The sequence below is a fragment of the Carassius auratus genome, chromosome 12, assembly GCF_003368295.1.
Source record: "Carassius auratus strain Wakin chromosome 12, ASM336829v1, whole genome shotgun sequence".
NCBI classification, from domain to species: Eukaryota; Metazoa; Chordata; class Actinopteri; order Cypriniformes; family Cyprinidae; genus Carassius; species Carassius auratus.
In genome coordinates, this window is record NC_039254.1 from 20,665,405 (window position 1) to 20,681,666 (window position 16,262).

Genomic DNA, 16,262 nt, shown 5'->3' on the forward strand with positions numbered 1-16,262 from the left:
TGTTCATCTCACAGACTGTCTTCGTTCTGATTAAAAGTTCGGAAATAGAGCTTCCCTTGTCTGTCATTTTTCAGACATTACAATATACTATGTCCTCAAGTAAAACATTCGGAGAGTCGTTAATGTGTTTAACCTTACCCAATGTGAGTGTAATGGCCGTGGTAGTGTAACATTAATGCCCATGTTTTACGGTTTTATGCTGAAACATTGAGACCTGCACTCGGTTTGACGTATACAAGACTTAATAAATTCATATTTCAGTACTCACCATAACTTAAATGTGTGCTCATACTGTGGTCACTGTGTGCTCATACTGTGAGATCACCATATAACACCACTATGCAATAATTCTGTTAGTTCACTGATATCTAAAATGATTCAGTTAACTCAAACTTTTACACCCACATTCTTTATTTCCATCAATCAAAACAATCAAACAAAAAGTCAGATTTTTCCTTTATTTGGTTTCCTTTTCAGCCTGGTGTTGGCGTTGGACAAAAAAATTTCTACTTGGCGAATACATTCCGCGTCTGGTGTTGTTCTGGTGGTTACTTTTAGCTTCTTCACCTCTATTTCATTTTGTTTGTGAAAAGACCTGACACATTCTAAAAACACAAAGAGCAAGGTGTTAACATTACAATTTCTATAGCAGCATCCAGATGCACAAACCAAAACTTAAACACTTATTTTTCAAACATGTCAGGAGCACAGGTGGCAACACCTTCTTCCCATCTTTCCCCGTTCTGTTATACAGACAGAGAACATTGTCTGACGCTATGCTTTTTAAAGCCTGTCTCACCATCTCACCTATATTGGAGCTGCCGTGAGTATGGATGAGATAGTGTACCTGACAAAAACATACATAATATTGTCATGATTAAAATATACCAGGCTTCAACATTTCTTTTACATGGTATCTGCTGCAAAAAAATAAAACAGTGGCTTTGTTGTAAAAATATATGCAAAATTTATATAGTAGTACTAACATAAAGCTCTCGATAATTTTTGTCTTCTTCAAGCCTCTGACAGAAGGCTTCAAACATTTCAAAGCTGGAGCACTGTTGTTGTTTAAAAAGTTCCTCATGGGCATCTTCTTCTGCCCGCTTCATGAGAACAGACTTAACTTTGGCCAAGTCATTCATGATGACAGCTTGTCTCTGTTCCAGCATTTGAATTTGTTGGAGTATCTTAGTATTCAGATCTGAAAAATTTTAAAGTTAGATTGTTATATAGCAAAGGATGTTTTATGTCTGTATAAATAAATAATGTCTAATTGATATATCACATACCAAACAATTTCTCCATGGTGACTTTGCATTTTGTTTCCTTTGGTTCCTTCCCTGTTATCAAAATTACATACATAGGTGGTTCACTTTAATTGTGGGGACATTTGGTACAATGTAAAAAAAAAAAAAAAAACACACACGCACACACACACGCGCGCACACACACACACACACACACACACACACACACACATTATTCATAGTCTTTGGATCAAAATATCAGGATATCATGCAATAAAAAAGGCAAAAACCCTGCCTTATACTGACTTACTTGACTAACTAATCAAACTGAATGCATGAGCGGTATAAGCGCTACCGCATTGTATTCATCTTTATCAATCAATGACAAAGGTATCATGATTGCTTTATGTCTCAGTTGAGTGGTGTCAGTATGTAACATTTTAGTGTGATTCCGAAATCCTTTGAATATGCCAATTATTCTGGAGTCACATGGCTTAGTGTACAAAGGTTCCATTCTGCAAAAAACCTCACAAAAAATCTGATTTTCTTGAACTCCATGTATAAGGCAGTAGCTATCATTGGTCATTCTGTAACATTCTTTTGTCTTTGGCGTACCAGAGGTAACATTTGATTTCTTAGAACTTGATATTGCTTGCCTCTCTGCCAATCTGTTAGCTACTTGAATCAGTGGATCACTTGAACCGCGGATAAACCTCTTGATTTGACCCATATTGTTCTCAAACTTGTACGCTGAACAATAGTGTAATGATCTGTTGTAAATTGCAACATCAGTGAGATGTAGCAAGCAATGCACATTATATGAGATGAAACTCATGCTATACAGGCTGTTACCTTTTTCAACAAAATATGTTAACAGCTCATCTGCATAATCACGATGCTCCATTAGGTTTTCACTGTACAAGATGCGCATTCCAATACTAAGTGAAAGGACGTGAATATACTTCTCCTTATCGAGAACATATTTCAAAATCACTGGTCCAGTATAAAGCAAAAATGTTCGGAATTCAGTTGCTTTCCAGTGCTTCAGTTCATCTAACCCCCTGGGTTTCCTATTGAATTCAGGAGGTATGTGATGTCGGACAGCTTAATGAAAATAAGTAATGGTGCTAAGATATCCAGCTGATAATCTATGGGCCAAAGGTCCTTCTTTCCACAGCATCAACATTCGCTTAGTCACTCCTAGATCTACACAATGCATGGGATCTATTGGGAACTGCCTGATCATATCAATGTCCAGATTCAAAAGAATGCTATCTGTTTTGTGATGTTCAGGATTTGTCTTCTGTCTAAATGACTCATTGGTTCTGAGATTTTCTTTATACAAAAAAAGCATTTTGCTCTCATGAACTCCCTTTACATCACAAAAGTCACAGCCATAGCGGCCATTAAACTGAACTATTCCTTTGATGAGGGCTCGTGCTGGTGCATCACATATGATGTTTTTGAGGACAATTCTCTTCCCTTTAAAGCCTGTTTCCATCAGTTCTTGCAGCTCCTCCATAAAATCCCTCAAAAACTCCAAATCACTTGGTTTCTTTGCTCCAGAAAACAGAGCAACAACGAAAGGACTGTTTTTCACTTCATCAACGTTGATGACAGCACACTGAAGTGGCCACATTGTGAGGTTTTTGGACTTGAAAATGGGTAGGCCATCAGTATTCAAAGAAATCTCAAAGTGGTCGTATTTTGAAGTGTCTTGCTCAGACAGAGTATGTGTAAGACCTTCCTTTAATCCAAAATATGTGTTATTTGCCACCTATCAAAAACAAGATTTTACAGTTCAGTGAAATTTCTGAATAATATTGCCAAATGAGTGCATGGACATTTTCAAAGTTAAAATGTACCTGATTTTTCTGTTATTCTCAAACTGCAAGAACGAGGTGTTTTCAATAGTGTTCGTCCGTCTGCTGGAACATCAATGTCATGTTCCTTCAAAATCTTAAGCAAATGAGTGAGAGAGGTCATGGAGATGTTGAATTTTATTGCCCACTCAGACAGCTTTTTCTCCAGAGACAAAGCTAGCTCTGAGTTACTTTCACTGGTAACATCCATGGAATCATTTAGTCTATCAATTTCATACCATAGCACTTGATCTTGCATATTAATTATGGTATTCTGTTGTGATTCTGAATCATACTGTTCTTGCAAGTCTTCATTTTGATGCTGCTCCACAACATTCAGCATATTTCCTGAGTCGTCTGATGAGTAGTCTGATTCAAGTTCTCTGGAGGAGTGTTCACTATCAGAAGTGTTTTCTGAACAGCCAAAATGATCTTTTTTGATTTTCTACGAGCTTTTTGTTGCTGTCTTTTCAATGCCTTAATTTTTGTTTCCAAATCCTAACAGGCCAAAAAGAACTTCTGTATTAGTAAAACATTATATGAAACACATAAATCTTTTACAATTTTTTTTAGTTTGAGAAAACAACCTTAGCCACTTTCACTGATTACTGTATTTGATAATTGTTTAAGAAGTCTTCTTTGGACAATTGTTGTGTATCCTAAAGAAAGTGTGTATCATAAAGTACTTTAAACTACACTTTTGTAGATCTACACTTTACATTCTTAATGATGTAGTGTTGCATCTGATGTCTGGGTAAAGTTGCTTGTTATGTTAATAAGAGGATGAATGTCAGTCACTTTGAGTTTTGGTAAATGGGAAGTGACGTTGAAGCTTTTAACATAAAACAGCTACAGTTCTGCAGATAGAAGTTGTTGTTAAAAAACTAGTCATATAGCGTGGTGAAATAAGGCTTTTTATCTTTAATATGAGTGTCTAAGAGTAGGCGTACTTCATCTTTTTATCCAAAGAGCAATGATAGTTTACGCTATTCCACCAGTGCAGCATTCTTGCTTACTGTTGTTTTACAGTGCTTGTTAATTATTGAAATATAAGTATAAATAAAAAAGAATTAATATATTGAAATATAAAGTTAGTAATGTTGTAATGATCTGACATAACAGGCCTAACAATTCACAAATACTGATATGCAAACTAGCTGCAGCTAGCAATTTTGGTGTGATTACTGAAGGTAAAATGGCTGGTGCACATGTAGCATGTGTGAGTAGTACTCTGCTAAAAAAAAAAAGACCAGACCACATTGCACATCTAAAAGTATGTAAATAGGCCACTCACCATTTCTGTGGTGTAACAATACCATGCACAACTTTTTCTTCTTCTTTACATGTTTTATGGTGGTTGGAAGACCAGCTTAGATGGTGCATTTACCACCACCAACTGGACCGGAGTGTGAAGCATTCACAATGAGCTCACGCTTTACACACATGCTGAGGATCACAGTATGAGGATCAGATGAACTCGCCTTGAGCTCACGCTTTACACACATGCTGTGGATCACAGTATGAGGATCAGATGAACTCACCTTGAGCTCACGCTTTACACACATGCTGAGGATCACAGTATGAGGATCAGATGAACTCACCTTGAGCTCACGCTTTACACACATGCTGAGGATCACAGTATGAGGATCAGATTAACTCACGTTGAGCTCACGCTTTACACACATGCTGAGGATCACAGTATGAGGATCAGATGAACTCACGTTGAGCTCACTCTTTACACACATGCTGAGGATCACAGTATGAGGATCAGATGAACTCACCTTGAGCTCACGCTTTACACACATGCTGAGGATCACAGTATGAGGATCAGATGAACTCACCTTGAGCTCACGCTTTACACACATGCTGAGGATCACAGTATGAGGATCAGATGAACTCACCTTGAGCTCACGCTTTACACACATGCTGAGGATCACAGTATGAGGATCAGATGAACTCACGTTGAGCTCACGCTTTACACACATGCTGAGGATCACAGTATGAGGATCAGATGAACTCACGTTGAGCTCACGCTTTACACACATGCTGAGGATCACAGTATGAGGATCAGATGAACTCACCTTGAGCTCACGCTTTACACACATGCTGAGGATCACAGTATGACGCTTTACACACATGCTGAGGATCACAGTATGAGGATCAGATGAACTCACGTTGAGCTCACGCTTTACACAAATGCTGAGGATCACAGTATGAGGATCAGATGAACTCACCTTGAGCTCACGCTTTACACACATGCTGAGGATCACAGTATGAGGATTGTGTGATGTCACTGTTATCATCGCATGATCTCACGTGTTGACTGGGACGCAATTGATTCTGATTGTGTTTGCGCTGGAGAGCATCAAAAGTTTGTTTACAACGTGTTTTTGTAGCCCTGGAGCCCGTTCTTCGTACGTCGCTAGCTCTGTTAGCTGGATTTGATTGTTGATGATTTGATCTTGGATTGGTTGGTTCCTTCGAAGCTCCTGAAGTTGTTGTCATAGCAACCGGTCCATAAACTTAATCTGCTCGGGAGCAGCTTATTTCATGTAAACATGATTCGATCGCATCTTTGTAAGCAGAATTGATACTTAAAATCTGTCCGCTACCACTGCTACTTTATTAGAAGAGCACCCCACTGATCCAGGGACAATAATTTACAATAACAATAATTGAAAAATTATTATAAAGTTGTGTATTCATCATCTACAACACTATAGACACAGCCAGGTTTACTTGTTGAAAAATGTATTTGTGATGAAATATTTACTTTATAAATGTAAATTGTTGTATTACATGCTGTACAGTTATTCTGAGCACTGCATTCATTTGAGTGCTGAAAGATATTATGGGAGTGTCTTGATGGAGTGCAGGAGATGCAGATAACATGATCTTGACCCTTATTATGTATTAATTATGTATACAGTAACTGTGGAATCATACAGTATTTATTGGTGTCAATCCCTGTTTTTCAGTGCTGAAGCAGATTAATCTGCATGTCCAAAATCAGTCAGGACCACTCCTAGCAGTGGATGTGGAGAACAACATTGACTTACGCTGGAGGGCTCACGGTGTTCCTCTGGGCACTCGAAAAACAGCATTTGCCAATCTGCACTATATCAGTAATGAGATCAATGACCTGGCTGGAGGACCCCAAACGGTCATTATATTCAATCTGGGGCCTCATTTCACCACCTACCCTCTGGATTTCTTCACCCAGAGAGTGTTGAGGATCCGCAAAGCTGTTCTAGCACTGTTACAGCGCGCACCTGAAACTATGGTTATAATCAAGACTGTCAACACTGGCAATAAGGTAAGCTTACATGGTATCAAGTGTCCACATCTGAGGATGTCACACTGTGATGCCAAGTTTAGGGTTGATGTTGGGTTTCTCTGTCTTTCTAATAGGATATTTTCGGCAGTGACTGGTATTCTCTTCAGTTGGACAGAATTCTGCGGTGAGCATTTCAGGATGTTGGTGTTTATATTCTGGATGTGTGGCAAATGACAGCCTGTCACTACAGCAATGAAGACGGCCATCCAAGCCCTGTCATCATCAAAAATGAGATCGACATTTTACTATCTTTTATTTGCCCCGAATGAATTTAAATACAATTTTACTACATTTGAAAATCCAGGTAATGTATAGGAAAACTTGAAATACTGTGTGACAGTGTTTAAAAGTGTTGGCAAAGTTAATTATCTAAATATGCTCCATGTGTGCTGTCCTGGATGATTATCTTAACATCCTCTTCCTGATCTTTATTAATAGAACAACTTTAAACTTTAACTGCAGCTGAGTAATGACATTTATATAGAAGCCTCTTTCTGCCACATAAAAATGCTAAATTATAACAAAGTTAATCATGATCATAATCATAATCATAATCATGAAGTTAAAAGTCAAAGTAATGACATACTAGGTCGATATTAGCTATAACCTGGAATTTGGTGTGCTATTGGTGTTATTTACTTGCATGTCAATTTCTATTAAACCCAAGAAGTTGTGCAGACTTCAATAATAAAAAACATCACAACTGGCCGCTTTGAACATTTCATCTTGCAGATTCATTGCATGCTGCTCAGGCCTCAGCTGGTGCAATGCACCACCAATTTTGTGGTTACCACTTTGCTGAAGATAATAGCTTGTGCTGATTTTGTGAGTAGTTGCTGCATGCAGGAATGTTCTCTGATTGGACCAATGATCATACACAGATTCTGTAAATGATGCGTCTCTTTCTATAACTTGCAAATTTAATGAATCGGTAAGACTTGACATTAGCACACTTCTTATTCAATGAGAGAAACAGTGTTTTGTTTCCTGTAGCCACCCACATTCTACCCAATACAGATATACAGAAAAATGTGTTGCTCAGAAAAGAAATCAAGCCACCGGCCCAAAAAAGCAGAATCAAGCAGCCTGGTCTAAGGTTTAATACGTCAAGTCACCTTTATTTATATAGCTCTTTAAACAAAATACCTTGTGTCAAAGTAACTGAACAACATTCATTAGGAAAACGGTGTGTCAATAATGCAAAATGACAGTTCAAGGCAGTTCATCATTGAATTCAGTGATGTCATCTCTGTTCAGTTTAAATGGTGTGTCCAACTAAGCAAGCCAGAGGCGACAGCGGCAAAGAACCAAAACTCCTTTGATGACAGAGTGGAGAAAAAAAACCTTGGGAGAAACCAGGCTCAGATGGGGGGGGGGGGGGGGGTCAGTTATCCTCTGACCAGACAAAACAATCAGTTTAATTCTAGGCTGCAGCAAAGTCAGATTGTGCAGAAGAATCATCTGTTTCCTGTGGTCTTGTCCTGGTGGTCATCTGAGACAAGGTCTTTACAGGGGATCTGTATCTGGGGCTCTAGTTGTCCTGGTCTCTACTGTCTTTCAGGGCTGTAGAGGTCCTTTCTACGTGCTGATCCACCATCTGGTCTGGATACGTACTGGATCCGGGTGAATGCAGTGACCCTTTGATCTGGATAAAGACTGGATCTGGTGGCTTCGGTGACCTCGGAATAAAAGAGAAACAGACTAATATTAGCATAGATGCCATTCTTCTAATGATGTAGGAAGTACATCGGGTGTTATGGGAAGTGTTCCCGGTTCACCTAATTAATGCACCCTAAATATTCTTTAACGGATTTGGATATTTGAAGCATATTAGTATGTTATGTGTAAGCCAGGTTAAAGAGATGGGTCTTTAATCTATATTTAAACTGCAAGAGTGTGTCTGCCTCCCGAACAATGTTAGGTAGATTATTCCAGAGTTTAGGTGCCAAATAGGAAGAGGATAGGCCGCCCACAGTTGATTTTGATATTCTAGGTATTATCAAATTGCCTGAATTTTGAACACAGCAAAAGTGGAGGATTATAATGTAACAGTAGCTCATTCAAATGTTGGGGTGATAAACCATTCAGGACTTTATAAGTAATAAGCAATATTTTAAAATCTATAAAATGTTTGATAGGGAGCCAGTGCAGTGTTGACAGGATCGAGCTAATATGGTCATACTTACTGGTTCTAGTAAGAACTCTTGCTGCTGCATTTTGGACTAGCTTTAGTTTGTTTACTAAGCATGCAGAACAACCACCAATTAACAGGTCCTATAATTAACACCTCTGTTTTTTTTCAGAATTTAGCAGTAAGAAATTACTCGTCATCCAGTTTTTTTTTTTATATCGACTATACATTCCATTAGTTTTTTAAATTGGTGTGTTTCACCCGGCCGCAAAGAAATATAGACCTGAGTATCATCAGCATAACAGTGAAAGCTAACACCATGTTTCTTGATGATATCTCCCAAGGGTATCATATAAAGTGTGAAGAGTAGCGGTCCTAGTACTGAGCCTTGAGGTACTCCATACTGCACTGCATACTGATCGATATGATACCTCTTCATTCACTGCTATGAATTGATGGCGGTCATATAAGTACGACTTAAACCATGCTAATGCGCTTCAATGAATGCCGATAAAGTGTTCAAGTCTATTCAAAAGAATGTTGTGATCAATAGTGTCTAACACTGCACTAAGATCCAACAGAACTAATAGAGAGATACAACCATGATCAGATGATAAGAGCAGATAATTTGTAACTCTATAGAGAGCAGTCTCAGTACTATGATTCTGTCTAAATCCTGACTAGAAATCATCACAGATACCATTTATCTCTAAGAAGGAATATAATTGTGAGGATACTACTTTTTCTAGTATCTGTCAAGGGGTGCGTACTGGACAGAGGACTCAGATGCAGAGTTAGAAAAGGAGAATCTTTATTCTCGCCACAAAACACAAAATAACATAAACAATAACGAAAAGATCTGGCGCACACAGATCTCCGAGCTGGCCGGCACACTGCGGACCACTCGCGCTGCCGGATCTCCGAATTACGAATCCTTTGGCACAAGAACAGAAGGTGAGGCTGATACTGAGTAACATGGGCAAAGACAAAACAATCTACTCACGACCACAGACAGAAAAGCAGAGACATATAAAGGGAGTGGGGGAATGAGCGACAGGTGGGGAGAATCAGCTCGTGATCTGCACAACCCTGCCATGATTAGCGCTGATTGCCCAGACCACGAGCTACTGAACGGACAGGACAACACAGACCACAGGGGAAGCTGAGACGGCACCCTGCACCGTGACAGTACCCCCCACCTCAGGGACGCCTCCTGGCGTCCCCGGAGGACTCACTATGACGCTGATGAAATTGATCAATGAGAGCGCGATCCAGAATATCGCGAGCCGGAACCCAGCATCTCTCCTCCGGACCATAACCCTCCCAGTCTACCAGATACTGATGACCTCTACCCCTACGCCGAACATCAATGAGCCGCCGTACAGTATAGGCAGGCGACCCCTCGATGAGCCTAGGAGGCAGAGGGGCAGAGGTCAGGGGCTGAAGGGGGGTGCGAAAGGTGGGTTTAATATTAGAAACGTGGAAAACCGGGTGGATCCTTCTAAACTGAGTGGGTAATTTGAGCCGAACTGACACCGGACTAAGCACCTGGGCTTTGATAAATGGTCCAACAAATTTGGGTCCCAGTTTACCTGAGGGCAGTCTGAAGTTAATTTCCTTAGTAGACAACCAGACTCTCTGACCACACACGTAAAGTGGGGGCTTAGTACGGTGACGGTCCGCTGATGCCTTGTTCCTCTCGCCAGTCCGAGTGAGGGCTTCTCTGGCGATCCTCCAAGTACGGAGGCATCTCTGAATAAATGCATGCGCGGAGGGAACAACGGCATCGGATTCTTGAGAGGGGAATAGAGGTGGCTGGTAGCCTAAACAGCACTGGAAGGGAGACAAACCCGTAGATGAGACCGGGAGGGAGTTATGCGCATACTCTACCATGGTCAACCTGGAACTCCAAGATGACGGTTCAGCAGACGCCACACAGCGCAGGACTCTCTCCAAATCTTGGTTTGCACGCTCGGCCTGACCATTAATCTGCGGGTGATAACCGGAAGATAGGCTCGCAGTCGCCCCCAGCTGTCGACAGAACTCTGTCCAAAACCTAGACACAAACTGGGGACCTCTGTCAGAAACCACGTTCCATGGCCATGAATACGGAAAACGTGATCTAAGACCGTAGTTGCTGTCTCTCTCGCTGACGGCAATTTGGGGAGGGGAATAAAATGGACCGCCTTTGAGAACCTGTCCACCACAGTGAGAACCACCGTCTTGCCCCTAGATGGAGGCAAGCCAGTCACAAAGTCCATCGCTATGTGTGACCAGGGCTGCGAAGGGACCGACAACGGCTGAAGTAGCCCTGCAGGGGGTTGATTGGATCCCTTACCCGAAGCACAAATCGGACAGGCCGACACAAACCGTCGAGCATCCTGAGCCACAGACGGCCACCAAAAACGCTGCTTGATTAACCTACAAGTACGAATCGCTCCAGGGTGGCAAGCTATACTAGAAGAGTGGCCCCACTGAAGTACGCTAGTTCGGACTGACAAAGAGCAGACCCTCTGGGCATCCAGTGGAAACAGAAGCATGGCGTTGTGCCGCGCGGACCTTGGACTCCACCCCCCAGGTGACCACAGCCACAACCCGTTCGGGATGCAAAATGGCCACCGGGAGGGTGGGACTAGCCTCAGCCTCAAAAACCTGCGACAGCGCGTCAGGTTTACCATTCTTAGAGCCTGGGCGATAAGAAACGGTAAACCTGAAACGTCCGAAAAATAATGCCCAGCGAGCCTGCCTAGAATTTATTCTCCTGGTGGTGCGAATGTACTCAAGATTCTTATGATCAGTCCAAACGATAAACGGAAATCGCGCTCCCTCTAACCAGTGACGCCACTCCTCCAGGGCCAGCTTGACAGCTAGTAACTCCCTATTCCCAATGTCATAGTTCCATTCCGCGGGGGTTAAACGATGAGAAAAAAAGCCGCAGGGATGTATTCTCTCGTCTGAAGTTGATCTTTGAGACAAAACTGCCCCCACCCCCACCTCCAACGCATCCACCTCCACAATGAACTGACGAGATGGGTCAGGGGTCGTTAAAATGGGGGCTGAAACAAATCGACACTTAAGGTTCTCAAACGCAGCTTGGGCCTGCGACGACCAACAGAATTGTCTCTTTGTGGAGGTGAGATCAGTCAGAGGAAGGGCGATTTGGCTAAAATTCCGAATGAACCGCCTGTAAAAATTGGCAAACCCCAGAAAGTGCTGGACCGCTCTACGACAATCTGGGGGGGGGGCAATCAGCAACTGCCTTTACCTTGGCGAGATCCATTCGGATACCTTCAGACGAGAGAATAAAACCCAGGAATGGAACCGACTGTGCGTGAAACTCACACTTCTCCAACTTAACAAATAAACGATTCTTAAATGCAGAGCATGAATTCTGAGTATGGGTCACCATACTTGGCTGTATGTCATGTCACTTACACTTTCACTTAGAAAATCACAGGTAGGTGCCATGCAATAAATTCAGTTGATTTTAAGTAAGATTTTAGTTTTAATTTAAATGCGTCAATAGGTGAGCACATTCTTATGTCTTCTGTTAGAGTGTTCCAGTGAATAATAGCTTTCACTGAGAAAGATGATAACCCAAAGGCAGAATGTCGAAAAGGAACCTCACAATCACTAGTAGACACTGTTGGGAAATTTGATTTAATTTTGCCCCAACAATTTGGTGTCAAAACGTGGGATTCCTTGGATATGTCTTCTGGACCTATGAGCGGATGGTGACTGGCCAATCCTGAACAACAGAAGTTCACCCCTAACCCCAATTAGATTTGAGGGAGAAAGGGATCGACCGCCGAAGCCCAGAGGGGACACCACTGGAATCAGAAAAGAACCTGGGTGGCAACAGGACTCTCAGGTAAGAGACAGATCATAATCTTCTAAAATTTGGGTTTTTAGAAATTAGAATCAGAATTTAACTAGGAATAGAGGAATCATAGCAGTGGGTCCTTCTCTGTGTGAAACACAATCAAGATTCCAGGGGAATAGGATTGTGAGGATATTACGGCACAGTTAATACATTTCTAGTGGGGAATTGAAACTGGTGCAACTGGCATGATCGGAAATTGAGTTAGAAATTGAGATCGAGACGATCCAGATATTTCAAAGCAATAAGTTGAGATCACGCGCAAGTCGTTAACACATTTCTAAGAGGGGAAGTGAGACTGTGTGGGTTAGTTCGAGCGCAGGGAGCGCTCTGCCTCTCTGGCTTAGGCAGAAAAGTTTGATCTGTTAGAGATGTCTGACAGATTATAGGCGCGCCAAAAAGGTATCCACAGAGAAGGAAACAGCAAATATGGGATAAGCAAATAAGTCTTAGAGCAAGCTTGTTGAATATGATACACCGGTATATTGGAAAATAAAAGAGGTTTATGGCCAGAAATGCATGCAAGATATGGGGAAATTAATTAAACAACATGGTTTTCCAAAAGAGGGAACGTTGTGTGTTAAGATATTAAAAGCTGTAAAAAAATCAGTAGAAGAGGGAAGCGAGAGACAAAAAGGGTGTTGTGTGAAACATATGTGTGAGAAATGTGAGCAAACTGTGAATTATTTGATAGAGGAAGCAGATAACAGAGAAAGAAGAGCGATGCAAATGGAATTAGCAGGTGGAAAAGAGGAAAAGAAAACTGAAAGATGTGAAGAAAATGTAATTGCCTCACATAGACCTATTAACCACTCTGATGTTTGTGTTTCTAAACATGTACCACCGCCCTATCCTATCTGCAAGCCATGAAAATGGACCCTGACCTCGACTGCTCTCCACCAAAAAGACCAACAGCCCCATGGCCAGAACCAGAAAGGAGACAAGAAACAGAAGAAGATCCAGACATTATTCCTGAAACCCCCGACGAAGAAATTGAAGAGGATATAGTGCGCGGAGCACTCCTGACAGAGAAAAGAAAGACAAGACAAACAGCGGAAGAAGAAAATGTGAGTATAAAAGCTCAAATGATTGAAGTTTCAGGTCCTGACGGGCCTATTGTGTTCTTTAGACCGTGGAATGTGACTGATATGAAAGAAGCAATGGCTCACTTGCCGAACCCTGACGAAGCAGGTGATAAATTTTCCAACAAATTAGTCACCTTCTGCCAAGAATTCAGCCCTACCGTGCACAAACTGAGAAGGCTGCTGGCAGTGAAACTGGGGTCTATGAGCTGGCATAAAGGGAGTGGAAAGCTGCAGAAAGAAGACTGTCTGAGAGGCTGCTGGCATTAGTACAAGCCGCGTCTAAGCCCGGGGGCTATTCTGCTCAGTGAAACCAGCAACTGAAAGGGGGAAGATGGAAAAGACAAGGAGGAAGATATTCGAATGAGACTGAAAGAAATTCAGAGAGATGGGTTTGTTGGATCTGTGGGACTAACGAACATGCGACATACAAGTGCACCAGATGCAAACAAAAAGGACGGTCACTGGGCGAAAGATTGCCCAGAGAACCGGCAAAATCAAGGAGCAGACTTAAGCAAGTGAGACGGAGAGCAGAGAGAAGGGGTCCAGGGTGAGCAGCCAACAGCCACAAGTCAGGGAAGTGAAAACTTTCAAACCACACACACACATACACTGATTTACTTTCTGCTCTATGCAATGAAGAAAAAGCTTGCTTTCCTTTGTGTTTGTCTGATTCTGTTGATTGACATCCTAATAAATGTACAATAATTTATAAAAGTGAAGCCTTTATGAAAGTGCCTAAATATCCTATGCTGGTAGAGGGGATATTGATTGAGCTATACGACTATGTGTCTTATAATGCCAACCACAATTAACAGGCGAAATTAATGAGTCAATTTCTGCATCAGGGCACATAATTTGTGAAAGAGTCACAGTGCCTCTGAATTGTGAAACAGAAGGGGGTGAGGTGCTGAGAAATGCTTTTCTTTACACTTCAGCATGTCCAGTGCCTTTGATGGGGAGAGATTTATTGTGCAAACTAAATTGACACTGGTTGCAGACTGCAGGTTGGGGTGTCCGAGTGGCAGAGAAAGAGCAGGTTTGCTGTCTGCAAGCAGAACCAAAATGGGCATATGAATGGCACATCATAAATTCTGATTGGGCTGAAACCATGTGTGAACTGACAAAAAAATCGAACCAAACCATTTGAAAGAGAAATTATGTTGCCTGACAAACTGCACTGCATGTCACATATTGTAGTAGAACGAGATGACCGGTATGAAAAAGAGTGGCTTGAGGGAGAAAAAGAAGAAACTTCGCGTTTTGAGAAAATGTTTTGGACAGAAAATATGTGTGCAGTTTCAGCTTCTCTGACAGAAAAATTGGGTGGATTATGGTCAGTGTACACATCGATAGGTATGGCACTACTTCCCAAATAAACCTCGAAATGCTGAAGAGCTAGAAGCAAAGCAAGGGCCTCTTTTTCAATTGTGCTGTAGCATTGCTGGCATTTTGAGAACTTTTTGGAGAAGTAGCAGATAGGGTGGTCAATTCCATGGGAGTCCTCCTGCAGCAGAACTCCCCCAGCACCAGTACCACTGGCATCCACTTGGAGTTTGAAAGGCAGATCAAAGTTAGGGGCAGACAACACTGGGGCATAGCAAAGAAGATCTTTTGCGGCCTTAAAAGCATGAACTCAGGGTTCCACTTAAAACTCTTTGTAGTACTGAGAAGGTCTGTGAGGGGTGACAACAGTGGAGAAATTACAACAAAATCCCAGAGAGTACCCACTCATACCCAAGAATCGGTGTAACTCACGCTTGTTACGGGGTGTAGGAAACTCAAGTATGGCAGCAACCTTGGCCTCAACTGGCTTGACACAACCCTGGCCAACTTGTTTCCCCAGATAAGTTACCACAGCTTTTCCTATCTCACACTTGTCAAGAAATGAAGGTTAAGGAGGCAGCCGCCAGGCGACTGAATACTAACTTCAAAGTTTTGACGTGATCTTCCCAAGTTTTTGAATAGATGACTAAGTAATTGAAGTACGCATCACAATTTGGCACTACTGTCAAAACCACCTGCATAAGGTGCTGAAAGGTGGCAGGGGCGTTTCTCATGCCGAAAGCTAACCTGTTCAGGGGTGACAAATGCAGAGATCTCAGATGCCCTTGAAGTTAGGGGGACTTGCCAATAACCCTTTAACAGGTCTAATTTAGTGACAAACCTAGCAGAGCCTACCCTATCAACACAGTCTTCCAGTCTAGGCAGAGGGAAAGAGTCAGGTTTCGTTAACGAGTTAACCTTACGAGAGTCGGTACAGAAACGATAAGAGCCGTCGGATTTGGGCACTAACAAACAGGGCGAACTCCATGGACTTTGACTATGCACTGCTATTCTATGCTGCAGCATGTACTCCACCTCAGATCTCATTATGTCACGCTTTTTAGGGTTTACTCTATAAGGATGTTGCTTAACTGGAAGAGATTCACACACAATATCATGTTTTAACATGGTTGTTCTACCGGGAACGTCAGAAAAGATTGAAGGATAGTCCTGAACCATTCAAATAATCTGCTCACTCTGTTCTTTTGTCAGGTGTACAAGAAAGCTCTGCAGGTTACTCAATATGGCAGAGTTTTGAAGCCATTTAGCTACAACTTGCACGTCCTTCCCAACAGGTTCATCCTCTGGAATCACACCAGCAGTAGCAACAGCCACAGATGGAACAAGGGAAGAAACACAGTTCTCACCATGCACAATAAACTGCTTCAACATATTTA

The 16,262-nt window shown here is 41.9% G+C and overlaps 1 protein-coding gene across 2 annotated transcripts; it reads right to left on the reverse strand.

The window, feature by feature from the left end:
* Positions 1-404: 404 nt before the first annotated feature.
* Positions 405-4,562, reverse strand: LOC113112116 (uncharacterized). 2 transcript variants are annotated; one of them, XM_026277561.1, is made up of 5 exons: positions 4,404-4,562; positions 1,290-1,340; positions 987-1,201; positions 808-847; positions 405-605 (listed from the first exon to the last, which is right to left on the reverse strand). In XM_026277561.1, exons 1-5 carry the CDS (start codon positions 4,426-4,428, stop codon positions 445-447), a joined length of 492 nt encoding a protein of 163 aa, XP_026133346.1. In that variant the 5' UTR covers positions 4,429-4,562; the 3' UTR covers positions 405-444. The 2 variants fall into 2 exon arrangements, with proteins under 2 accessions (XP_026133346.1, XP_026133345.1); XM_026277560.1 differs by having other exon boundaries at positions 688-847.
* Between the last annotated feature and the right edge of the window lie 11,700 nt (positions 4,563-16,262).